Source organism: Ochotona princeps, chromosome 21 (genome assembly GCF_030435755.1).
Source record: "Ochotona princeps isolate mOchPri1 chromosome 21, mOchPri1.hap1, whole genome shotgun sequence".
Classification (NCBI taxonomy): Eukaryota; Metazoa; Chordata; class Mammalia; order Lagomorpha; family Ochotonidae; genus Ochotona; species Ochotona princeps.
The window spans coordinates 27,370,826-27,396,341 of record NC_080852.1 but is presented as its reverse complement, the minus strand read 5'-3'; the positions used below and the strand labels follow the sequence as shown (position 1 = coordinate 27,396,341).

Genomic DNA, 25,516 nt, shown 5'->3' with positions numbered 1-25,516 from the left:
GAGGAGACGGGTATCAGACACACACACACACACACACACACACACACAGAACTTGCCTGAGGGATAGCACCACCCTGGCCTTGGGGAAAGGTCAGTGTTCGGGAAGTGGGGGACAGGGACATCTGGCCTGCTCTCTGATGCGGGTCTCTCCAGGAATCTGCAGACCACCCAGTTGATGGGGTGATACATTACAAACAGTGAAGCTGCTGAGAGCCTCCCCACCCCTTGCTAGAGGCAGCCATGGGGTTCTCAGGGTCTGAGAGAGTTCCCCTCCTTCACAAAGACACTGACCCAAGTTCTGGCTAGACTCCTTCCTGCACCCTGTGCCATAGCCTAGAGAAGGAAGGCAAGGCCTCGAGGCCAGATGCCTGGGTGTTTTGGGGACCCACGGAAGCCCTTTGGTTCTGGCTGGCTTTATATGTAAGGTGTGGCTTCTCCTAGCAGCAAGCAGGGGCTCTGAGGAGGAGAGCAGGGCTGGGCAGGCGCATCCTTGTTTCAGGCCTGCCTTGGTAACCCGCACCTCTCCGACTCTGTCTTCTTGGGGGTTCTGAAGCCAGTAAGGAAGGTGAAGGGAGTGGAAGAGTGCAATACCCCAGGTGACCCCTTCCCCAGCTGCTACGAAAGGTCCTAATGTGTGCAAATCCTGCTTGACCAAGAGGCTGTGGGGCAATGTCTGGATGGTGACACCAGGTTGTATGGCAGCACACACTTCTCCTTCCTCCTCCCCTGCCGAGTGCACAGGGTGCTTGTAACCACCCTGACTATGTCCATCCCCTGCGGGATCTGGGAGAGGCCAGGACAGTGGCCAGCAGATGGGAAAACCATTTCTTCATCCTGCTATCTTGCACATGGGCAGAGCCGGTCATTGCCCAGCTGGCCTGTGAGGCAATGGCAGGAGCTGAGGCAAGCCTGCAGCCCCACAGCCCGCCCTGGCAGGCAGCTGAGGATGGGTGGCTCAGGTTGGGCATAAAAGGGCTTCCTGGGGACACAGGGGAGACAGACTTGGGGAGCATGGAGACCCAGAGGCGTGGGGTTTCCCTGCTGCCGCTGCTGCTGCTGGGCCTGGTGATGCCTGTGGCCACCACCCAGATCCTCAGCTACCAGCAGGCCGTGCTCCGCGCTGTGGACAGCTTCAACCAGCGATCCTTTCATGACAACCTCTTCCGCCTGCTGGATCTGGAATCCCAGCCACCGGAGGTGAGCCAGGGCCAGCCCAATGCACCTCTGCTCCAGCCAGCCTTAGCCACAGGGCACTTCCTCTGTTCCTGCTAGCCTCGCCCCCCTGTCTCCCCCAGGAAGGCTTCCTGGAGCTCAGTTTTCTCCTGGCATGAGAACTTCCTGTCCCAGAGTCCCTGCTGTGGCATGGGTGCCCACTCCATTGCAGGCCCCAGAGACAAGGACGAGGCCACTGGCTCCCCTGCTTTAATTCCCCTGCCTCTGCTCAGCCTGGAGGGTTCAGAGGAGCGCTGGACTGAGGCTGGTCCCAGTGTGTGCTCAGTTCCCTCAGTGCTTGGCACACAGCAGGTGTTGTGCGAAGATTGGCAGTTGTGGTGGAGGGAGGGGGAGGGAAGTAATCAAAGGAGGCAAGAACAGAACCATACCTGGTCTCCCCATGTCCCCTCCGGCCAGGACAATGACCCAAATACCCCGAAGCCTGTGAAATTCACAGTGAAGGAGACGGTGTGCCCCAAGACAGCAGAGCAGCTACCAGAGCAGTGTGACTTCAAGAAGGAAGGGGTGAGGCTGGGGGCTGGTTGGGAGGTTCCCCTCTCCAGGAGGTTGCACAAGGGTTTCCCTGGGGAACATGTCCCGCCCCATGGGTGGGGCAGAAGGGCACAACAAGGGGTGGGTGTGGTCCAGGTACTTGAGTTTTCTCTCCTCAGCTGGTGGAGCAATGTGTGGGGACCGTGATGCTAAACCAGGCCCGGGAATCCTTTGACCTCAACTGTGATGCTGTGAGTGGGCTGTTGTGGGATGCAGGGGCACCCCGGCCTCCTCCACCTGAACCCCATATCCAGAGGCAGCTGGGCAGCGCCTTAGAGCAGTGGTTTTCTTTCTTATTTATTTATTTTTATTGCAAAGTCAGATATACAGAGAGAGGAGGAGAGACAGAGAGGAAGATCTTCCATCCGACGATTCACTCCCCAAGTAAGCCGCAACGGGGCGATGCTGTGCCGATCCGAAGCCGGAAACCAGGAACCTTTTCCAGGTCTCCGGCACGGGTGCAGGGTCCCAGTGCTCTGGGCCGTCCTCAACTGCTTTCCCAGGCCACAAGCAGGGAGCTGGATGGGAAGTGGAGCTGCCGGGATTAGAACCGACGCCCATATGGGATCCCGGGGCGTTCAAGGCGAGGACTTTAGCCGCCGGCCCGAGCAGTGGTTTTCAAAGTGTGGTCCTCAGATGTGTTGCAGATGCAGGTTCCCAGGGCCCCCGTCCCATCTTCCTACTCCCCACACCTCCAACTTCCTCTCTGCTGAAATCTGACAGCCAGCCTTAGAGTAGTGAGCCCTTGACCGCGAGCTGTCCTGTGTTGGGGGCTTGCTCTCGCTGGGACTTGGTTTTCAATCCTGTTTTTTGGGGGATAGGAAGGTCAACCACATATTCCCAAAATTACAAGTGGGGTGGCCCAGGATAGGGAGTTTAAGTGGAAAGAGGTTTTAGTTCTCACAGGGTGTTCATTTCATACTGTTGTTCGCCCCCAACAGGCCAGGGAAGCCACCGGGCTTCGTAAGTCCTTACGAAAAGCTAGGAAGAAGATTAAAAAGGCATTTCGGAAATTTCGTCATAATATCCCAAGGATTCTCCCGTATCTACCCCGTGTACCATTGCCAGGGGGTAAATAGAGTCTGCCCTGTCCTGGTTCAGGCTTTGGGACTCTGAACAATAAACGGTGTTGAACGCAACCTTTCCAGGTGTCGGGTCTGTTGTCTGATTACGACTTCTGGGAGAGAGGATTAGAGAGAGAGAGAGAGAGAGAGAGAGAGAGAGAGAGAGAGAGAGTGTGTGTTTGTGTGTGTGTGTGTGTGTGTAAGAGAAAGAGCCGGGGGCACTTACCTCATCCAGGAGGCAAGAGGTAAAAGAAAAAATCGTAAGTGCAGAGGCGGGAGTTGGCAGATCATGGGGATCTAGGACTGCACCGCAGTCCCTGCCCCGCGCTCCCAGCTCTCTTTGCGAGAGGCCCCTGTACCCAGAACTACACTTCCCGGTAGGCTGCGCGCTGTTCGGTGACGCACTTCCTCCGGCGACGCGCCTAGTGGAGATAGGCAGCACTACCGGCTTTCCACTCCTAGCAGCGGCTGTAGTTAACCGCTCGTGGTGAGTTCGTCCGTCCAGGCAGAGGCCGGCTGGCGAAAACCAGGTCAAAAAAAGAGCAACCGCCTACCCGCCGCCGTGTTGCCTGGTCGCATGGACGCCGAGTGGGGGTGCTGGCCCCTCTCGCTCTGTGCAGTCTCTCTCCCTCGCGCGTTCGCCAGTGTCTCCCTCCTATCTCGCCCACGGCTCCCACAGCCGCTTCTCCACGACTTGTCCCTCGGTGTGGAGCTCCCAACCCTGCGTCATTGCGCCCTTCTCAGCTCCCGTTTTTAGCCAACCCCTGTCACCGGGGTAGGGAAATAAAGTCGATATTTCTTTTGCAAAGTGGAGGGTGAGGAGCGTGGGCGGCTATGGCCTTAACTCCCGCTGGGGGTACAGGGTGAGGACTCTCACAGAGTGAAGTCCGTGGGCAGTCCCCTGTGCGTCCTCGGATTGTGCAAGCCTTATATTTTCCTTGGTTGATCTCTAGCCCAGCCAATGCTCTGCTTTGGGGGATTTTGATGATGGCGAAGTGGGTGCCCATCCGTTTTTGCTCGGGGCCTGGGGTTCCAAGACACGGAATAGGGGCGTTGTCTCACCTGGCTTTGTAGAGCTCTGGTCTGCCCTACCCTCTCTGGCTGTTATCATTTAGTGGTGGCTGTTGAGCACTTGTGATGTGCTGCATACACTTGTGAGAAGCTGCCTGTTGAATTTTACAGATGGTCTCTGACTTAAAATGGTTTGATGTTTCAATATTACCAGGTGCAGAAGCAGTACATGGTAGAAACTATAGTTTGGGTTCTTGTCCTCCCCTGGGGCCAGCAGTGTGCCACATGGTGCTCTCTGCAGCGGGAAGCCGGGTGCGTGTTTCAGAGCAGGTTTAAAATATGCTAGGTGAAGCTGAGATGTTCACTAGCTTAGATGTTTGGAGACATTTTTGACTTAAGGATGCATTCAGTGGCTTTATTGAGGTAAAACCCCATGCATAGTAAGTCAGTGAGCGCTTGTGTATGGGACTTTCAAAAAGTTTGTGGAAATGTACATTGTGGAAAAACTTCATGAGTTCCACGCGGGTATTGGGGCCCACAAGTTTGAGCCGCCCTCCCCTGCTTTTCCAGGCACATTAGCAGGTTTTGTTGATATCCCAAACAGTGTGGCATGGATAGGGTTGAAGAGGGGGTGAAATGCAACTGAGAAAATAAGAAATGAGACAGACAGCAGATAAAGACTAAGGAAATTGTGAGCCAGAGGGAAGCTCCTCCTTCTCTGAGGAAGGAGGTAGACCCAGAAGGCTTGCTGCTTCATTTCTTATTGAACGGCTGGGGGAGCCAAGTGGCACAAAGTTGATCGCTGCATCCCACACTGATGTTAGACAGGGAGTGCTTGAGGATCAGGGCGCAGCAGTGTGACCTGAGCACAGAGTCAATACGTGATTATCTCAAGGATTTCTTAAAGCACAGGACGTCCTGTGGCCGTGGGCTGTGGCCCAGGTGTGGACCCTCACCCCTAGGCCTTGACCCTTGTCTTGCACATTTGCTCACTGACAGACCATTGCACGCAGAGTTTGACCTCGGTCTCAGGCACTAGAGTGTGTGAACTGAAGATTCTAGACACCACCTGTCCTGCAGTTTTTTTTAAGCATTTATTTATTTAAAAAGACTTTTTTGTTATTGTTGGAAAGGCTGATATATAGAGAGGAGCAGTGACAGAGAGGATCTTCCGTCCAATGGTTCACTGTCCGAGTGGCTGCAACAGTCAGAGTTGAGTCGATCCAAAGCCAGGAGCCAAGAGCTTTTTCTGTCTTCCACATGGTTCTGTATTTTCAAGGTTTTGGGCCATCCTTGACTGCTTTCCCCGGACATAAGCAGGGAGCTGGATGAGAAGCGGGCCACCAGTATATGAACTGGTGCCCATATGGAATTCCAATGTGTGCAAGGCAGGGCCTTTAGCCACTAGGCTACTGCACTGGGACCCTGTTTATTTATTTTATTGGAAAGTATGATGTACAGAGAGAAGGAGAGACAAAGAACCTCGTCCACTAGTTCACTCCCCAAATGGCCACAATGGCTGGGGCTTAGCTGATCTGAAGCTGGGAGCCAGGAGCTTCTTCCCAGTCTCCCACATGGGTGCAGGGTCCTTAGGTTCCACGGTCCCAGGTGTTGGTTCACATCCTGGCTGCTTCACTTCCCATCCAGCTCCCTGCTTGTGGCCTGGGAAAGCAGTTGAGGACGGCCCAAAGTCTTGGGACCCTGCACCCGTGTGGGAGACCTGGAGGAAGTTCCTGGCTCTTGGCTTTGGATCGGTGCAGCACCGGCCGTTGTAGTCACTTGGGGAGTGAACCACCGGACAGAAGTTCTTCCTCTCTGTCTCTCCTCCTCTATGTATATCTGACTTTGTAATGAAAATAAAATAAATCTTAAAAAAAAAAAAAGAACCATATGGGATCCCAGTTCATTCAAGGTGAGGACTTTAGCCGCTAGGCCACCGCATAGGGCACACGTATTGTAGTTTTAATTTCATTATAAAGGTCGTCTCTGGGTTTCAGCACTTTTTTTTTTTTTAAGATTTATTTATTTGAAAGGCATGACTGACAAAGAGGCAGAGACCAAATCTTCCCTCTGCTGGTTCACTCCCAGATGATCATGACAGCCAGAGTTGAGCCAGGTCAAAGCCAGGAGCTTATCACTTTATCTGGGCCTCCCATGTGACTGGCAGGGACCGAAGTACTTGGACCACCTTCTGCTGCCCCCCTTTTTAAAAAAATATTTATTTTTATTTTATTCATTTAAAAGACAGTTACAGAGAGTGGAGTGGTGCAAGTGAGACAAATCTTCCATCTGCCAGTTCACTCCCAAAATGGCCAGGACTGGGTCAGAGCCAAGCCAGAGGGCAGAAGCTTCTTCTGTGTCTCCCATGGGGTGGGAGGAGCCCAATCAACTGGGCCATTAGCAGGGGGTTGGATTGGGAGCAGAAAGGTGGGGAACTCTAACCTATGCCTATGTGAGCTGCTGGTGTCACAGGCAGTGGCTTCACCAGCTCCCTCAGCAATTATTCTGTGTTTTTAGATCTCATCAAAAGCTTCTGTGTGTACCTAAACTTTTATTGGCTCAGGGCTCAGTGTCTACAAAATTCCTTTGAATATGAAATATTTCTGTGAATAAAATAAAACAATTTAATTTTTGTAAGATTGTTCTACAGTCTAAAGCCCAAATGCACCACAGTTGTGAAAATGAGTAATTTTTAACCTTGATGGAAGTGTTTTCTACTTGAGAACCCTACTTTTTTTTTTTTTAATAAAAGCTGTCAGGTTTGAGTGTGAGAGAATTCACAGTGGGATGCACCCAACTTTGTGCAATTGGCAGAATGTTGACTTTTATTGAGGGGGAGAGCCCAGATGTTTCTTATAGAGTCATGGCATTTTTTTTTAAGATTTTATTTATTTTTATTGCAAAGTCAGATATACAGAGAAGAGGAGAGACAAAGAGGAAGATCTTCTGTTTGATGATTTACTCCCTAAGTAACTGCAATGGCCGGTGCTGTACCGATCTGAAGCCAGGAGCCAGGAACTTCCTCCAGGTCTCCCACATGGGTGCAGGGTCCTAAGGCTTTGGGCCATCTTCAGCTGCTTTCTCAGGCCACAAGCAGGGAGCTGGATGGGAAGCGGGGCTGCCAGGATTAGAACTGGTGCCCATATGGGATCCTGGCGTGTTTGAGGCAAGGACTTTAGCCGCTAGGGCATTGCACCGGTCCCCAGTCACGACATTTTTTAGGTAAGGCAATTAGGCCTGCTCCTTCTTGAAGAAAGAACATGTCAGCAAAAAGGAATCTGTTCTTTTGTGCCATCCATGAACATTCTAGAGAAGAGGTAGACAGACAGCAAGGTGCTGGAGCGTTTGTAGTGATGAGCCAGGCTCTCTGGAAGGTAGTGGTGCACAGCAGAGAGGGCACCTTGGTCCCAGCCAGGGGCCTTCCTGGACTGACATGTCCATCAAGCTGGGCCTGGGCCTCCTGTCCCAGCTGCACAATGGATACCTCCCTCTGGACTATAGCACACAGGGCCACAGCGCAACCGGGGCTCCTCCTCCTCGTACCAGCGCTGCTCACTGAAGTCGGGGAAGAAGGCTGCAATTTCTCTGCTGGCTGAGGCCACAGAGTCTGCAAGGGAAGGTCAGTCACAGGAAATGCAGGGTGCAGGAGTGAGGCGGTCATGATCAGATTCAGAGACCTGGGCATGCACTTTCCCCTGCTGGCTCCCTCAGTCCCGGGCATGGAAAGAAAATCCGTAGGCCACACAGCTGTGAGATGGTTACAAAGAGCCAGAAACAGACAGAACTGGCTAGATCGGCTGTCAGTCCCATCATATGACCACCCCCCCCAACATCCTGGCTGTGGACAGAGGAGGCACACCCACCTGAGCCATGAGTGGTGTTGCGGGTGTCAGTGAGGCCAAAACTCCCACGAATGGAATCCGGGGCTGTGTGGCGTGCCTGAAATACTCTGGTGGGTCCCATCAGTGTCCTCCAAAGCTGGATGGCATCCTTGTGGGCGAGAATGTAGGCTCTGATAGGCCCGCTGTGAACAAAAGGAGCCCATGACAAGAATCCAGTGTAGGAGGGACTGCAGACCACTGTGAGTTGAGTACAAATCAAAGTTCCCTGTGCATTCTGCCCTTGTTTTCCTTGTGGACTACCAGGGCTGCTTCACATGGAAGAGGCTGGGGCCCCTGCTCACATACAAGAAAGGCTGTGAGACTGATGCTCAACTGGCTAATCCTCAGTTTAAAGGCCAGCATCCCACGTGGGCACCAGTTCATGTCCTGGCTGCTCTACTTCCCATCCAGTTCCCTGCTTGTGGCCTAGAAAAGCAGTAGAGAATGGCCCAAAGCCTTGGGACTTTGCACCTATGTGGGAGACAGGGAAGAAGCTCCTGGCTTCAGATCAGTTCAGCTCCAGCCGCTGTGGCCTTTTGGGGAGTGAACCAGTGGATGGAAGATCATTCTGTCTCTCCTTCTGTCTGTAAAAATCTGCCTTTCTAATCTTATATAAATCTTTAAAAGATTGGCAAATTAAAAAAAGAAATCTGTTTAGGGGGCTGGAAATATATGCCTCAGTGGATAAAGATATTAGTACCAAAAGTAGAAATACCTGGCCATGAACTCCACCAGCCGCTGATAGAAAAAACGCCCTGCAAGAAAGAGTAACTTCATCAAGATGCTGGAACCCAAGAGAATTTTGGGGGTACTTCTACCTCCTTAACTGGAATCATAAAAGCTGTTCTACAAGAAAGAATAAGGGGGTCAGCATTGTGGCCTAATGGGTAAAGGCACCATCTGTGACACTGGCATCCCTCATGGGTACTGGTTTGTGTCCTGGCTGCTCCGTCGCTTCCAGCTCCCTGCTAATGATTTGGGAAAGCAGTAGAAGACAGCCCAAACATTTGGGTCCCTGTACCTACATGGGGTACCTGGAAGAAGCTCCTGGCTCCCAGCTTCAGCTTGGTCCAGCTCTGACCACTGCAGCCTTTTGCAGAATGAACTAGTGGATATTAGATCCTCTCTTTCTCTGACAAATAAATAAATAAATCTTTAAAAACAAAACCAAGGATCCCAGAGTCTGACACTTTTATGGTCTGAAACTACACTGCTACCTACGATCCGATCTGTGTGGCTGTGGTGAGTCATGAGCCTCCCTCACCAAATTCCCTAATCTGCATACTTTGTCATACCTAGCACTTGGGCCAGTCAGGAGATGACAGGAGCATTTGGACTATGACAGAGCAAATACTTAGTACTGACAACTGATATTCTTACTAGGACATAAGATTAAGGTTTGGGTTAAGACCTGATAGAGGAGGGGGAAAAAAAAGACTGATAATCACACCAAGTTTGTGTTTGAATCAGGATTTGAGGTGGTGGGTGCAGGTTCTCACGGGGCATCAGACAGGGCCTGCCAGTTGTGATCCTATGAACAGTGCTCATCGAAGCCTCTGGGGACTGAGAAACAGCCCATCTGGAGGACTGTTGCTCCTATTTCTGTTGCAAGGTGGACATCCTCTCACTCCTCTCACTCTTATTTCAGCAGGGAGCTGAAATAAGGAACCAGGAGGGCTACACCACCCAACCCTCCTCATTCAGGCACGGTGCTATCATTCCAACCTTCATGCTCCTGGTAAAACCTCTGGCAGTCTTCCTTTCTCCATTGAAGTTCTCTCCTCCGCACGATGATGAACTTGTTGTTCAGGATCTGCTGATGAACAGCCTGAATAAATACACACCCCAAAGGAAAAAAAAAGTCAGGAGAGTCAGGCTGACTGAGAGGAAACCTGAGGAGCTTGGGGCCCAGGACTTGAGGGCTACAGTGGAAAGGTGGGGTGCAGCCAAGCGCTTTGGTCACGCAGGGTATGGCCTTGGGGGGCAGGTGACAACGAGTTTTTGTCCCTCCTATCCCAGCAGGGGGCTTGACTGCAGTGCCAGGAGTCTTTCATTCTCCAGATGATCGCCCTAGATAGACTAAGCACCCTATAATTTATATGTCACTCCGGCCAGATGGTTTTAGAATAAGATACAACTACTTTAGCCCAGTACTTACCCTGTGTCCTCTGTCCTTTTCCCACAACCAAGGCACACACATTCCTGCTTAGGCACCTGTCCTCCAGACATTCCCAGGATTCCACCCTTCCCTTGAGAGCTGACTCTGGCAGCCACTGCGAAGCCACCATTCCTGACCACTGTGGTCTTGTGCACCAAGACAGAGTTAGCAGGCTTGCTCAGTTGGTACTTAACAGATGGGGGCGGGCAGAGTTCTATGGTGGGACCCTGACTCTATGATTTCTACCCCTATCCGCAGGATGGTGAATAGGATCCAACAGGACCATGATGTGGTACCTAACAAAGGGACTTTGGCAGGTGTAATTAAGGTTTCTAATCAGTTGAATTTGCTTTCATTAAAAGGGAGACTATCTGGGTGGACCCAATTAATCGCAGGCGCCCCTTTCAAAGCAGAGTTTTCTCTGACTGGAGAGAGAAGCAGAAGTCAGAGATCTGAAGTGTGAGAAGGACTTGATGCCCTGTTGCTGTCTGGGAACTGGAACGCAGCTTGTGATGTGGACTCTAGTGGTTCCAGGACCTGAGAGCAATTCCTGCCTGGTGGCTAGTGGGGAGACACAGCCCTCAGTCCCACAGTGACCTTCGTGAGTCTGGAAGTGGATCTGGCCTCCTGAGCTCCTAAGAGGAGTATTCGGCCAAGCCTCGCCAATGGAACCCCACAATCACAGAGATGTGAACTAAAAAAAGCATTGAGCTGTCAAATTTGTGGTCATCTGTTAAGTAGCAATGCGTAATCAGTATGTATTCCTATTTTCCTGTCATTTGGTTCCCTCTGTTGTTGTGGGCCAAAGAGTTGATTAGCACTCACTAAACAGAGCACTACAGGAAATGGGCTTGCTGCTAAAAGCACCTGGTGTAATGGGACTCGTTGGCATCCTATTGTTTGGATAAAGGGCTTGGGGGAAAGAGTATATAAGGAGTAATAAAGGGAGGCTTCGGAGAGACTTCCACCATCACTGGTCTCCTGTCGGTGCCTCATGCCCAGACCCTCGCTGTGTCCACATTACTGGCTGTGCTGGCCAGAGCACTCTGTTATTGTACTGAGTCTTGTCTTCTGGAGTTGTCCCAAGCGTCCTACACATTTCTAGTTTCCTTATGGGCAGAGCCCACCGCTCCTGGCTTCTCTTTTGCAGCATCTGGCTCAGCACTTTGTTGGCCATTATAGCAGACAGCACTGCAGCAAGTACCACAGCAGTAGTGCCTGGGGCTGCTTCCATTTGTTCTTTTTTTTTTTTTTTTTTTTTTTTTAATTTTATTTTAAATTCATTAATTACATTGTATTATGTGACTTCCATTTGTTCTTACCTCCAGAATCAGTGGGTGAGCCACTGCATCGGGCTTAATCAGGGCCAGAGTGAGCTGGAGAGCCTGGGGGCTGCGCAAGATGGAGGTCATCTCACTCCTGCCGACAGAGAGCTGGATTAGGGACCTGGATTAGGGACCTAGGAGTGTCACACTCCCCACCCCTCCCCATTCAGGCACCGTGCTATCACTCTTGAACCACCTGCCTGTGTCAGCATGAAGCTGCCTACATTTCATTCAGTTGCCTGTTTGGGCTCATAGATTTAAGAAGAGTGGTAGGCAGCTCTCAAGTTGCCCCAGGGAGCACATAATCTGGTTTGTAGCTCTGTAATGCTACAAGGGAGGTATCCATTCAAAGAGAAATCCAAGCTCAAACACTGCCCAGCTCTGCCAATGTGTGCTTCCCTTCCAAGCCTGTGTTTTGCAGAGGACTAATAATTGACACTCCTGAGTAAGGTAGGATGCCCGATTCCCTGCTTACGGGCCTCTGCTCTCATCAGTTCTAGAATTGAAATGGGGCGATACAAGAGAAGTATTGCGGTGATACAAGAGAAGTCGCCTGGCTAGCCACCATCTCTTATCTGATGTGATAGACAGGCCAGGACCTTCTCTGCCCAAATCAAACCTGAGTTTGATTTTGAGTTTGTTCTGAGTGAGGAGGCTTGCGAAAGACAGTCACGTGTCTAAAGCAGCAGAGACAGTGCCCGACACTAAGGGGCTCGCTTTACCAGCTCAACAAATGTGCAGTCTCACTTGTTCCCCTAGTGTCTAGTACGATGTCCTGTAGACATATCATACTCAACATACAAGTGTTTATACACTGGACTGCACCCACGGTCTCCCCGACCTGTTGACGTGTGAAGAACTGATCAGTTCCAAAGCAGTAATGACTGGGTCTGTACACAATAACTCATATTTGTCAGCAAACACAGGGAAGTCATCCAAGAAAACACAGGGTCAGAGCCTGGGCAGCATGAACACGGCCCTGATAGTCTTATTACATGTGCAGTCTGGCCCCAGTGGAGAAACTAGTGAGACGGTTCTTGCAGTCCTATCTTTTCTGCAGCTTTCAACTTGTTATCAGGCCGGCTCCCTGAAAGCTGCACTGTTTTTATTTTATTTTGCTCATGATCATAACTTAATACACAGTGCCTGGCACAGGACTGGCTAGGAGCAGCATCGGCTAAGTGCCTCAAGTAGTGTTCCTCCCCCCACCGCCCCACTATTCCAGGGTCAGATGCAAGAACTGCAGAGAGGTCCCAGTCCCTTTCCTGAGGTTGGGCAAGTTACGGCTGCCTTGTTTCTCGGTTTAGAAACAAACGTAGACATGTCCAGGAACTTGTTCAACTTAGGGAGTCACTCCTCGGAGCGATTACAGACTTTAAAAAGTTGCCTCGGCCTGGGCACCCTGCTCCCGTCCTCCGGCGTGCGGCCGGATCCTGTGGTCCCCTTACCTGTGGCTTCCTCCAGTCCCCTCACTCCCCCACGCCCGTGCTGCGCGACCTCCACCCCTTGTACCCGCGATCTAGCCCACTTCGGAGGTACTTCAGACACAGTTCGGGTCCGGATTTCTCTGGCCCTCCAGTCGCGGAGCCTGGTCGTCAGGCAGCACACTAGTCAGCCCGCACAGCCCTTAGCAGGGGTCCTTCAGGCTCTCGGCTGGGCAGCCCTGTTTGGGGTCCTCGCACGGAGGTTCGGTTGGTCGGGGTGGTGGGAGCTGTGGGGAAGTGTCCTGGGGGAACTTTAGTGCAGGGGGACTTTTTGGGAGTGTCGGTTGCGCTCTAGCGCTTGGCCCGGGCTAGATGGGAAGCGGTGGGCTCAGCTTTATGGGAACCGCTTCCCAGAGGAGGGTCTGGAGGCGCGCGGAGGGGCTGGTATCCGGGGTCCGTGGTAGGGTTGTGGGGTCGATGGGGCGCAGTCTGACCCGAGCTGCGAGTTGTTAACCTAAGCCCGAAGGCATTTGGCTAATGTGATACGGGAGGACTCGTTTTGGCTGGCATCCAGGGGTGCACAGGGTGTGAGGCAAAGCACGTCCTAATGGCTTTGGGGGTCTGGGCAGCAGGGAGAGGGGCGGGGGGCCATGAAGTCCCGATGAAGCAAAGAGGGGAGACAGAGAAAGATCTTCAGTATGCTGGTCCTTCCCTGCCTCCCCAAGTGGCCGCAACAGCTGGAGCTGTGCAAATCTGAAGCCAGGAACCAAGAGCTTCTTCTGGGTCTCCCGGGTGGGTGCAAGGTGTTAAGGCTTTGGGTCATCCTCCACTGCACTGCCCTCCCAGGCCACAGGCAGGGTACTGGATAGGAAGTGGAGCAGCTGGGACACAAACTAGCGCCGACATGGGATCCCCGCTGAGGATTTAGCCATTGAGCCATTGCACCGGGCCCCTCCATGAACTTGAGGAGGCATTTTCCCATCATTACATTTTACCCAGGCAGCTTGTGACTTACCATCCTGGATAGCGGCTAAAGTCCTTGCCTTGTGACCCCATTGGACGGTTTAGAAGGGCCGGTGGAGTCTATGCAGGAGGCATGACAGTCTATAGGATGCTCTGGGCTGACCAGAGCAACCTCTGGCATAGTTAACACTGGCTGGCAACAGGCCTGGTTGGAGAGCGTGGTGGAGGCCTTGGCTGCGTGGAGCCAACCACTAAGGGGCACAGGAACTGGAGGGAGGCTGAGTTCTGGTCGGGTCACAGTGGTAATCCCTTGGCACAAATATCAATTCGGCTTTGACGCACCATGCCGGATTAGACCACAGCACAGTTTGGTGCTCTGGAGGACCAGGATAGACGTTGGACGGGCTCGGCTAGGCCTCAACCCCATCTGAGCCATATATGAGATATGCGTGGGTATGGACGAGCCGTGGCTGGGCTGAAACTCTCAACAGCAGGAACCAGAATGGATTGAAGAGCGGTGCTGGCCGAAGGACCTGCTGGAATGCGTGAAGCCCGACACCATGAAGGAGTCGGAGGGAGGAACCTGAACAGATCCTCTGACAGGACTCTGACTCTACAAATAAACGCAAGAAGCATGGAGGTAAATAACCCAGAAGAGGCTTTGGAATGTGACCCACTGGAATACACTTGGCTCGGGTTGGGGCAGACCAGGCTGAGTCGGTTCACGTCATCCACTGGCAAGCCCAAGTGCTGAAACTGTGTGGGGGCCTGGCCGTGTTTGGTTGCGAAAAAAAAAAAAAAAAAAAAAAAAACAGTACAAAACACAAAATGCCAAGGTGAAATGGCCTGTGCTAGCAGGGAATGCAACACCCGACCAGCACTCCTCCCACTGGTTTAGGTGAGGGACAAGAGTGTGATTGGCAGAGCCGGGGAGAGATGCGATACTCATTGGTTCCAATAGAGGTCGGGGCTCAGAAGAGAACCAACCCAGGGGTTAAAACCATCAGCTGATCGGAGTGATGGACGGTGGCGGGCACTGTGCTTACTAGTAGTACATGTAGGAGCCTGGACTGGGAATGCCTCAAAGTTTTTTTTAGGGGGATTCCCCTGAACAAAATGGAGGAATCAAAGCATTAATCAAAAAAAGATGGAAAATGGAGTAGATGAATCAACCACCTCAGCTTTATGCTTGCAGCGGAAAACTGGACAAGGGGAAACCCTAAGACGGACTATGTCAATCAGTGGACTCTGCACCAGCCTCATCATACCTGGACTGTTGCTGATGATATGTTGGTGCTTCTAATTGATCGAGGTGACGCTCTGCTGGCTCTGCCTACAAACCTGAGAGGGCCTCCCTAAGAGGCGGTTGAACTTGAACTGGACAAGTGGGATGCTGGACTCTGTATGGTGTAAACTTTTAATTAGGGAATCTCAACGGAACTTGAGCTGTGGTTATGCATCAAGGTGAAGGAATTCATGATGGGGGAAGGGTTTGGGGTGAAGGGGGGGGAATCCCAGTACCTATGAAATTGTGTCATGTAATGCAATGTAATTAATGAATAAATGAATATTTAAAAAAAAATAAATAAAGTCCTCGCCTTGAAAGCCCCGGGATCCCATATGGGAGCCGGTTCTAATCCCGGCAGCTCCACTTCCCATCCAGCTCCCTGCCTGTGGCCTGGGAAAGCAGTCAAGGATGGCCCAAAGCCTTGGGACCCTGCACCAGCGTGGGAGACCAGGAAGAGGTTCCTGGTTCCCGGCTTCAGATTGGTGCAGCACCGGCCGCTTGCGGTCACTTGGGGAGGGAATCATCAGACGGAAGATCTTCCTCTCTGGCTCTCTTCCTCTCTGTATATCTGACTTTGTAATAAAAATAAGTAAATCAGACTTTTTAGCTTGTAGGATATTGATGTCATCAGAATACTCAAAGATAATTGAAGAAGATGATGCTTAAGTCTGATTTTGCATCAGAGTCCCTGAATTTGGGAGGGCTTTTTGTTTATTACTGCATGTTACCTGAGATTCATTTCAGAAAATACCTGAAGGTTTATTTTATTTTTATTGAAAGGAAGATTTTTTTTTTTTTTAGAATTTATTTATTTTATTGGAAAGTCAGATTTAGAGAGGAGAGACAGCGAAAGATCTTCTGTCTGCTGATTCCACTCCTCAAGGCTGGAGCTGAGCTGATCTGAAGTGGGGCTACTGGAATTAGAACTGGTGCCCATATGGGGAACCAGTGCCCATGTGGGATCCTGGTACATGCAAGGTGAGGACTTTAGCTGCTAGACTGCCGTGCCGGGCCCCAAAAGGCAGATTCTTAAGAGAGGAGAGAATGAAAGTCTTCCATCTGATGATTGATTCACCAGATGGCTACAATGGCTGGAGCTGAGCTGATCTAAAACTGAGAGCCAGGATCCTCTTCTGGGTCTGCCACGTGAGTGCAGTGAGCCAAGGGCTTGAGCCGTCCTCCATCCACTGCTTTCCCAGGCCGTAAGCAGAAAGCTTGATCAGAAGTGGAAAAGCTAGGACACGACTTGGCACCCAGGTGGGATGCCAACACCACAGGGCGGAGGATCAGCTTGCTGCACCACCAAGCCAGCCCTGTGGTCTCGTTCTTTCTTGTGCTGTGGCCTGAGAACCAAGTTGAAACTGGAACAAGGGACTATAACTTCACCTCTACTAGTAGTAGACCGTGTTGAGTGAATTTCCTTAGTCCTAGGTGACATTACCCTGGGAACTTTAAAGAGCGTTAGAGCATCAGACAGAAGCTCTTCCTCTCTGTCTCTCCTCCTCTCTGTATTTATCTGAGTTGCAATAAAAATAAATAAATGTTTAAAAAAAAAAAAAAGCCCATGGCAAGAGTCTTATAGCTTAGAGACAAGAGACATGTTGGCCAAGCAGGAGATCTGCTGAGAATCATTTACTGCAAAAGCAAGCCCAGGAGTTGAATCCTAACCAGTGGTTTCCTCCATTGCCAGAATTTTCCTCCAAAGAGGATGTGCTTGGTGATCTGGAGGTGTAGATTATTCTTTCTGATCAGTTCAGGAACTGTCCTGCAAGAGAATTATCTGCTTAGAGAAATTGAATTTGGAGAAATTCAGAAAAAAAAAAAAAGCCATCATTTTGGTAACCATACCCCTTCACTTGGCAGTTGCAGGCTTGAAACATTCTAATTTCATTGCAGAAGAAGAGTGGCACTGGGCAGGGAAAAGGGGAGCAAAGCATGTGGATACCTGGATGAGGGTGTGGACCCCAGCAATGTCTCTGGTAACTCCCATGGGTACAGAAAACATGATGGGTAGATTTACGGAGAGAGGAAATACAGAAAAGATCTTCATCTGCTGGTTCACTGCCCAAGTGTCCACAACAGCCGGAACTGAGCTGGTTGGAAGCCAGGAGCCAGGAGCTTCCTCCAGGTTTGCCACATGGGTGTAGGTTCCCAAGGCTTTGCGTCATCCTCTCATACTTTTTCCAGTCCATAAGCAGGGAGCTGGATGGGAGGTAGAGCAGCTGGGACATGAACCAGACCCATATGTGATCCCGATACTTGAAGGGGAGGACTAGCCAATTGAGCCATCATGCCAGCCCCAAAAGAAATACATCTTTAAAAAATAAAACAGTAATTTTTGGGCCTGGCGCCATGGCCTAGCGGCTAAAGTCTTCATCTTGAACGCACCAGGATTCCATATGGGTCATATGAGGCCATGTGGGGAGTGAACCATGAGTGGAAGCTATTTTTCTGTCTCTCCTTTCCTTTCTGTAACTCTTTCAAGATAAATAAATAAATCCTTCTTTTTAAAATGACAGGAAGAGGGCCCAGCGTGTTAGCCTAGTGGCTAAAGTCCTTGCCTTGAATGTGCCAGGATCCCTTATGGGTTCCGGTTCTAATCCCGGCAGCTCCACTTCCCATCCAGCTCCCTGCTTGTGGCCTGGGAAAGCAGTTGAGGATGGCCCAAAGCCTTGGGACCCTGCACATGGGAGGCTCCACATGGGAGGCTCTGAAGAAGCTCTTGGCTCTTGGCTTCTGATTGTCTAAGTTCTGGCTGTTGCAACCACTTGGGGAGTGAATCAACAGATGGGAGATCTTCCTCTCTGTATATCTGCCTTTGCAATAAAAATAAATAAATGTTTTTTTTTTAAGATTTTATTTTATTGTTATTTATTTTTATTGCTATTTTACCAGTTTATACTTTTGTATTTTCCTTGTCACATCTCCCCCATGATCCTTAAACCTTTCTCCCCTGTTTTGCATTCACGTGTGCTTTAGTACGCAGTGATGCTTGGAGCACGGTAGACACCGTTCTGTAGATAGGCTTGACTTTTCAGTGCATCTCTGTGAAGCTAAGAGTTTGAAACAGAGGGGCATTTGACAAGGGCTGAGAATGGAGGTGGAGTCCAGATGTGAGAGGAGAGGATGAAACAGGCTTTTCTGCGAATTATGATTTTTCTTTAATGGAACTACAGAACATTCAGCCTGTAGACCTTCCCAGGAAATGTGTGTGTTTCCCTGTTATCAGATGAGCCTGTGCACTCATGATTAAGTTTGTGTTGGAAAATATTGTGATACAGTTATGACTGCATTATATATGTCACTGCCCTGCTTTGCCTGCTTTATTTCCTCTTCTGCAATGATTAATGATTAGTCCGAATCTCACTGCCATGCGCCTCATCATGCCGCAGATAGCTCTATGGCATCAGCTGTTCTTGTTTAACTCCAGTGGCCTCAAAGACAATGACAATATCTCAACCCAGGCCTAAGGGAAGTTCTGATTCTTCCAGTTTCATAATATCTGTTCCCATTCCAAGTGGTGGTTTTTGTTTTAATAGCTTAGACACTGACAAGAACGAGAAAGGGTGGCCCATGCCTTTACTATTGAATTATCAGGTACTTTGGAGAGGAGGTACCCCGAGAAGATGAAAAGGCTGTAATTCAGTGTAGTGACAGCATTGTGTTAAGGATGCTTTCTTACTTCTTCCAGATACCTTCTGCTGCATGAGAGTGAATGGTACAATGCCTGATGCTTGGGCTAAAGTACTTCATCAAAGAAAATAGAAAAGAAACAGAGAAAGGACATGGGGCAAAAACTTGACACTTTGTTGAATCTATGTGCTAGGTATATGAACTTCATTATGTATATTATTATATAACATTTCTTATGTTTAAAATTTTTCCTAACATTAAAATTTTCTACAACCATTTGCTCTTAAATACATCTATATAACTCTGAAAGGGAAAAATGAAAGTAACTTTACTTACACATAGTCCATCATGCAGTTTAGTTAGGTTAAGCCCTTGAAATCTGAAAGAAATTGTTGTGAAATTATTTTTTTTCCTCTGTGGTAAATAATATGTGATGACCAAATTTTACCTCATTATCTTGGGCTAAGTTTGAGAAGAAGATATTCTGCTCACAGTGATTTTAAAACACACATTCACACACACAACACTAAATCCACAGCAACAGAACAGAAAGCAGATTGCTGGCTACCAGGGACTGATGGAAGGAGGGAATGCAAAATAGCTGCCTAATAGATGTGGCGTTGTGTTATGTGATGGAGGTGCTTTGAAACTAAACAAAGGTAGTATTTAGCTGGCAGTATAAATGATGTAAATGTCACTGATTTGTTTATTCTGCAGTAATTAATTCTGTGTCGTCTGAATGTCAACCCAATTTTTGAAAAAAAAAAAGAGTACATTTTAGCCCATTCACAGCCATCAGACCTTCAGTAAGTTGTTCCCCTTTGGTTTTGATGTCGTCATTCAAAAGTGAACTTTTGGCAGAGGTAGCTGTGCAAATGGAGAAGGAAGGCCCTTGGAGAAGTCTGTTTTGTGAAAGAGTGCTTCTGTAATTAGGTTGCCATTAACCCAAATTAGATTGGGACAATTTAATATTTTTTTTGTCAGCCTCAGAACACCTGCTATGAATATCATTCTTTGAATGCAGTTGAGGGGAACTCCTGGGAGGCCCTCTCTCAGATGTCTCCCTTGTCCTTTGAGTCTGAGGTGCTGGGGGTCTCCAGGCGTTCTGATGGCCAGGTGTCCATGCCAGCAATTGAGACAGGCACCCAGGTTGTTTACTTCATAGCTCTTTTGTGCTTTCTAGCGTGAGTTTTAGTATTTGTACAGCCAGGAATGAAAAAAAAAAAAAAAAGTCCCGAGTATGCCCAGCCAAGCGCTTCCCATTTCAATGAAAAAGGGTATTGTTCTTTCTCTGGAGGAAAAGCCAAGAGGAGGAAGAGGAGAGACAGAAATTTAACCTGTGCTGTGTCTTTGCTTCTCCCTCTTTTTCTTTTTTTTTAAGATTATTATTATTCTTTTTTAACTTGAAAGGCAGATTTACAGAGAGAGAGAAGGAGAGACAGGGCGACAGAGCTTCCATCTGCTAATTCACTTCCTAAATGACCACCATGGCTGAGACTGGGCCTATTTGAAACCAGAAGCCAGGAGTTTCTTCCTGGTCTCCTATTTGAGTCTTCTATTTGAGCCATTCTCCACTGCTTTCCCAAGCATATTAGCAGGGACCTGGATCAAAAGTGGGACAGCCAGGACTCAAACTGATGCCCATGTGGGATGCCAGCACTGTAGGCACAGAGGCTGGCTGTCTACTAGGCCCCTGCTTTTCTCCCAAGATAGTGGACTTACTCTCTAAATGTGAGCCGGACAAGGGTGTGAATTTCCTCTTTAAAGAAGAGAACAGATGCTAGGGACAACTTCTTCTTTTTTTTTTTTTTAAAGATTTATTCATTTTATTACAGTCAGATATACACAGAGGAGGAGAGACAGAGAGGAAGATCCTCCGTCCGATGATTCACTCCCCAAGTGAGCCGCAACGGGCCGATGCGCCGATCCGAAGCCGGGAACCTGGAACCTCTTCCGGGTCTCCCACGCGGGTGCAGTGTCCCAATGCATTGGGCCGTCCTCAACTGCTTTCCCAGGCCACAAGCAGGGAGGTGGATGGGAAGTGGAGCTGCCGGGATTAGAACCGGCGCCCATATGGGATCCCGGGGCTTTCAAGACGAGGACTTTAGCCGCTAGGCCACGCTGCCGGGCCCAACTTCTCCTTTTGGGTTGGTTCTTCCTTGATGTCTCCTGACTCATAAGGGTGTTGTTTCCTAAAGCTTCCAACGTGATACAGGCCCAAAGGCTGAATCACAAACTGTGCTGACAATGAAAGGAAGGTGTTTTGAGGAATAATATCTACTCAGGGATCAAGAAGCTGTTAATTGGGAATATGTGTCACCCAGCTTCATCCTCTGGTTCCTTGGTCTGGGAGGCGGCTGGGTGTTCTGTAGTCTTGTTATCTGGGTGCTGTTCACCTGCTGCTGAGTTCCCTTTGCTTGATCTCTCTCTTCAGTGACTCTCTGTCCCTGCAGGATCTGAATAGGGACCCCTAAACCTAGAAAAGCAGAGCAGAGAGCCCACAGCAGTAGCTAGTGGCTAAAGTCCTTGCATTGTATGCACTTGGATCCCACATGGGTACTGATTCTAATCCCGGTGGTCCCGCTTCCCTCCCAGCTCCCTGCTTGTGGCCTGAGAAAGCAGTCAGCCTTGGGATCCTGCACCCATGTGGGAAAACTGAAAGAGGCTCCTGGCTCCTGTCTTCGTATTGGCTCAGCTCAGGCCATTGTGGCCACTTGGGCAGTGATTCAGTGGATGGAAAACCTTCCTCTCTGTATATCTGATTTTCCAATAAAAATAAATAAATATTAAAGAAAAAAAAGAGAAAAGCAGAACAAGATGGAAACAATGGAGTCTCTGGAGGTGGAGAGCCAACTGGATGACAGAGAAAGCGGGATGAGGATGTCACCCCTATTTTGCCCGCTCCCCACTCCCGGCACCATTAGCCTTCCCAGCTTGAGAAGGAAAAAGAGTACTAGTACTTACAGGATTTTGGAGCAGAGATGGCACTCGCCATTGTAGGTAACCTGGTCGCTGCCACATATGGGTTCGCTAGGCTTGAAGTAGGACAGAAGCCAGCACTTGTGTATGTTCTTCATGCATTCAGCCTGAAGGTGGACACCGACCACTGCTTCGGACTCGCTCCCTGCGGCCCTCAGGCCATGCTCAGAGCGTGGTTGAGGAGGAGGCAACAGCAGATCCAAAGTTAGGGGATTGGCTTTTAGAAGCCCCTGTTGGACCCTGGCACTTAGCACTAACAGTGCATATGTAGTTAGAGTATTCTGTCTAAGCTGTGAACTCCTTCGTCGCCCCCATAAGTTCCTCATTTAGAATCTGGGACTGGTGTAACATAGCAGGTAAAACTGTGGCTTGTGACACCAGTATCCCTTATGGAAGTGCTGGTTCAAGTCTTGGCTGCTCAGCTTCCAATCCGTCTCCCTGCTAACGTGCCTAGGAAAGCATCAGAAGATGACCCAAGTATAATGAGTTCCTGGCACTAACAGGGGAGATCTGGGTGAAGTTCCTGGTTCCTGGCTTTGATTGGGCCCAGGTCTAGCTGTTACAGCCATTTGGGGAGCGAAACAGCAAATGCATGATTCTTTCTTTCTCCATCTCTTTCAAACAAATAAATTAAAAAGAATTTAAAAGATGAAGATACTTGACCTACCAATCACAAAATGTGCTTGTTAGGTGACAAAAGTAGGACATGTGTTTCAGGGTCAGAAATTATTGTGAACTTGGCTGAGTGCTTATCATATGTGATGCCTCAGGTGCCAGCAGGCTCAAACTGGTTCCAGTCAGGATAAGACAGAGGAGAGAACTGACAGGGAGATCCCAGGGTCTTGGTGTGAAGGAGGTGGCATATATGACTGGGCACATTGTGGAGGAAAGAGTGTCCGCTGTTGTATAGGACCAACTTGAATGGGCCACAGGAGAGTCACTGGAGCTGGTGCGATTAACGCCCAGGAAAAGAGAGCCCAGAACATATAAAATGTGCTAATATTCTTAGTGACTGAGCAGCTGTGATTTGTGTCATTCCTACACAAGTGCCCTCTGTTCCCCAACTCCCAGAAGGAAGAGCTAGGGTAGGAGCGAAACTGGATGTGTACCCGTTGCCATGGTGGAGACCAAGCAAGCAGAGCTCACCTTTGTCTCTTCTAGGAGAGCCCCCTTGGAAGCCGTTGGGAGAGGGAAATCTGGAAGACAAACACACACAGAGGATTGCCTGGAGCAGGGAGATCTGAGGAGGGAAAGGCTAGCTGGCATACAGTAGGTGTCAGATCTCGTTAAAGAGGGGCCGATTCCCTCTAGAGAACTGTAAAGTCAGGAACCTTCTGCCCCTCATATCTCATAAAACGGGGATCTGAATTCTGGCCCTGAATTGTCATGGGAAAATAATGACACTATTGCCAGCTACTTTTAGAAAACCTGCTCTACGTTGAGGGTTACTGTGGAGTAGTTGGGTTGAGATGCTTTAAGAGACACTGATTTTGGGCCCGGCGTGTTAGCCTAGCAGCTAAAGTTCTCACCTTGCACGCACCAGATCCCATATGGGTGCTGGTTCTAATCCCTGCAGTTCTGCTTTCCATCCAGCTCCCTGCTTGTGGCCTAGGGAGCAGTCGAGTATGGCCCAAAGCCTGGGATTCTGCACTGCATGGAGATGTAGAAGTGGCTCTGGGCTCCTGGCTTCGGATTACCACAACTTTGGCCATTGTGAATATCTTCCTCTCTGTCTCTCTTTCTCTCTGTATATCTGACTTTTCAATAAAAATAAATAAATCTTTTAAAACAATAAAGCTTCAAAGAATACAAGGAAAAATGAGATTAAAGACATGCTTATTTCAGTGCAAAAGAATTTGAAATCCATGCATAGTTTTTTTCCGATAGCACACATTTTCCATGAACTTTTGAGGACTCCTCATGTCCCAAAAGCTTTTGGGTTTAGCAAAGCTAGGAGTTGCACTAACCAAAGAAAAGCATGGCAGCAGCATGGAGGGTGTGGGCCGGATGCCAGGGACACATCGGAGAACACAGATATTCTCAGGGAACAGCAATGGGAAAACGTCACCGTGGAAATATGCAAAAGACATGGATTTATGTGATGCACGAAGTGTTCTGCCCATTGAACTCTAGTGCTGGATACAGACTCACGGAGAGAAAGAAGGAAAACACGGAGGCCAGACAACCTTCAAGGCAGGGATGGGGAAGTGGCTGAGTCACGGTGTGTTCCCAGAGGGTGAGCACGGGGCAGGGTGCAGGTGGCAGGAAGGAATGCGGTCCCGCCCCTCAGGCCCCCCCAGGGTGAGGCTCAGGGAAAGGTAAGGACTTTTGCAGCGGCAGACAGATTTGACAGGGAGAGGGATAAAAAGGAAATGACGTCTTTTGATGTAAAGAATTGTTCTGAATCCCTTCAGTTTTAAGATGAGGAAAACTTGAAAAAAAAAAATTGCAGGGAGAGAGAGAGCTAATGGAGAGTGAGTTACTGAAGAAAAATGAGAAAGCTGTTACCGCCGCTGGGTGAACCTTCTCTGCATCAGTGATGTGGGAAAGGAAGATTACACACAACTCACCTCAGGCACACCTCTTGTTCACCTTACAGGATTCCAGCCACACCACAGGAAACCGGCCCCTGCTGGCGCCGTGGATCAACAGGCTAGTCTTCTACCCTCAAGCACCTGCATTCCATATGGACACTGGCTTGTGTCCTATCTGCTCTGCTTCCCTTCCAGCTCCCTGTTTATGGCCTGGGAAAGCACTGGAGGATGACTCAAAACTGCACCTGTGTGGGAGACCTGTAGGAGGTCCCTTGCTTTGGATCAGTCCAGCACTTGCTGTAGTGATCATTTTGGGAGTGAACCAGTGGATGGAAAATCTTTCTCTATCCCTCCGTTTCTCTGTAAAATCTGTCTTTCAAATAAAAATTTTAAAATAAATTAAAAAAAAAGAGCAAGTAACTCACCAGATGCAAAAACAGCCCACGCGGCAATGACTACAACAAGGGCAGCATTTGGGAAGATCCCAGTCATGGTGGCTGAAGAGCTGTGGAAAGATCCAGCTGTGATGACAGGAGAGAGAACGTTCCGCCCCAAGCATGGCTCCCCAACACACCAGGATCTGATTCCTTGGGTCAGAGTGGAGTGAATGGTATCTGATAAAATGCAATTGCTCCATTCATTTTCCCATAGCAATTGAACATAGGAAAAAATCATCTTGGTGTCCGATGCAATGGCTAGATTGGCTAATCCTCCCTTTTCAAGTGCCAGAATTTCATATGGGCTCTGATTCATGTCTGGATGCTCCGCTTCCCATCCAGCTCCCTGCTTGTGGTCTGGGAAAGTAACTGAGGATAGCACAAGTTCTTTTGGGCCTTGCACCCATGTGGGAGACCTGGAAGAAGCTCCTGGCTCCTGGCTTTAGATTGGCTCAGCTCCAGCTGCCGCGGCCATTTAGGACTGAACTAGCAGAAGGAAAATCTTTTTCCTTGTCTGTCTGTCCTTCTCTCTGTGTAACTCTGCCTTTCCATTAAGTAAATGAATTATTAAGAAATAAAAATAATACAATACTTTCCCTATTCCAAATTTTTAAAAGTAAGATGTCCACTTTACCTGCTATGACTCCCACGGTGGCAATGGCGCTGAGTAACTGGCTGGGCAGGACAGTTTGTCAATAATGAAACAGCAAGAGGGGTGGGGTGACACATGTCCTTTCATAGTTGCAATGTCTGGCCTTGCAAGAACTTTAGAGATAGGAAGTGTGGACACACTGTAAGCCTATTCAGCTCCAAGTTGTGTAATGCCTGATTCTTTTGAGTTCAGATTTCTGTTTTCTGAGAGTGGTGTGGACTGTCCATTTCTACCCTGAAACTATCTCTTCTTGCCAATCCCAAATTTACTATTTTAGAGATACGTCATGCTCAGTGCTTGAATTCCTACTGTTTATGTGTATTGTAGTTATTATATTCAAGGAGGCTTCAGATTGCATGCAGTTCTGTAAATGATCATACCTGCACGTGCAGTTGATTTTTTT

At 49.3% G+C, this 25,516-nt stretch overlaps 3 protein-coding genes across 4 annotated transcripts; 1 reads left to right on the top strand and 2 right to left on the bottom strand.

The window, feature by feature from the left end:
* Positions 1-971: 971 nt before the first annotated feature.
* CAMP (cathelicidin antimicrobial peptide) lies at positions 972-2,888 on the top strand. Its single transcript, XM_004581739.3, has 4 exons — positions 972-1,197; positions 1,630-1,737; positions 1,884-1,955; positions 2,706-2,888. The coding sequence occupies exons 1-4, from the start codon at positions 1,012-1,014 to the stop codon at positions 2,841-2,843; spliced, it is 504 nt and encodes a 167-aa protein (XP_004581796.1). The 5' UTR covers positions 972-1,011; the 3' UTR covers positions 2,844-2,888.
* Positions 2,889-6,922: 4,034 nt separating this feature from the next.
* Positions 6,923-12,820, bottom strand: NME6 (NME/NM23 nucleoside diphosphate kinase 6). 2 transcript variants are annotated; one of them, XM_058678547.1, is made up of 6 exons: positions 12,652-12,796; positions 11,201-11,297; positions 9,446-9,548; positions 8,436-8,475; positions 7,703-7,863; positions 6,923-7,446 (listed from the first exon to the last, which is right to left on the bottom strand). In XM_058678547.1, the coding sequence occupies exons 2-6, from the start codon at positions 11,288-11,290 to the stop codon at positions 7,280-7,282; spliced, it is 561 nt and encodes a 186-aa protein (XP_058534530.1). In that variant the 5' UTR covers positions 11,291-11,297; positions 12,652-12,796; the 3' UTR covers positions 6,923-7,279. The 2 variants fall into 2 exon arrangements, with proteins under 2 accessions (XP_058534530.1, XP_004581490.1); XM_004581433.4 differs by having other exon boundaries at positions 6,924-7,446; positions 12,716-12,820.
* Positions 12,821-16,495: 3,675 nt separating this feature from the next.
* SPINK8 (serine peptidase inhibitor Kazal type 8 (putative)) lies at positions 16,496-25,166 on the bottom strand. The gene is made up of 6 exons (XM_058678622.1): positions 25,096-25,166; positions 24,450-24,529; positions 22,637-22,686; positions 21,476-21,597; positions 18,848-18,890; positions 16,496-16,643 (listed from the first exon to the last, which is right to left on the bottom strand). Exons 2-6 carry the CDS (start codon positions 24,514-24,516, stop codon positions 16,632-16,634), a joined length of 294 nt encoding a protein of 97 aa, XP_058534605.1. The 5' UTR covers positions 24,517-24,529; positions 25,096-25,166; the 3' UTR covers positions 16,496-16,631.
* Between the last annotated feature and the right edge of the window lie 350 nt (positions 25,167-25,516).

Excerpts from the sequence above, each read along its gene's own strand:
- SPINK8 (XM_058678622.1), bottom strand. The coding sequence starts at position 24,516 with ATGACTGGGATCTTCCCAAATGCTGCCCTTGTTGTAGTCATTGCCGCG. Across the intron at positions 22,687-24,449 it reads GTGGGCTGTTTTTGCATCTG|ATTTCCCTCTCCCAACGGCT; the intron begins GTGAGTTACTTG and ends TTTGTCTTCCAG. Across the intron at positions 18,891-21,475 it reads CATCTCTGCTCCAAAATCCT|ATTTCAAGGGCTTAACCTAA; the intron begins GTAAGTACTAGT and ends AATTTCTTTCAG.
- NME6 (XM_004581433.4), bottom strand. The coding sequence starts at position 11,290 with ATGACCTCCATCTTGCGCAGCCCCCAGGCTCTCCAGCTCACTCTGGCC. Across the intron at positions 9,549-11,200 it reads CTCACCCACTGATTCTGGAG|GCTGTTCATCAGCAGATCCT; the intron begins GTAAGAACAAAT and ends GTATTTATTCAG. Across the intron at positions 7,864-8,435 it reads CTGGTGGAGTTCATGGCCAG|CGGGCCTATCAGAGCCTACA; the intron begins GTATTTCTACTT and ends TTTTGTTCACAG.
- CAMP (XM_004581739.3), top strand. The coding sequence starts at position 1,012 with ATGGAGACCCAGAGGCGTGGGGTTTCCCTGCTGCCGCTGCTGCTGCTG. Across the intron at positions 1,198-1,629 it reads TGGAATCCCAGCCACCGGAG|GACAATGACCCAAATACCCC; the intron begins GTGAGCCAGGGC and ends CCCTCCGGCCAG. Across the intron at positions 1,738-1,883 it reads GTGACTTCAAGAAGGAAGGG|CTGGTGGAGCAATGTGTGGG; the intron begins GTGAGGCTGGGG and ends TTCTCTCCTCAG.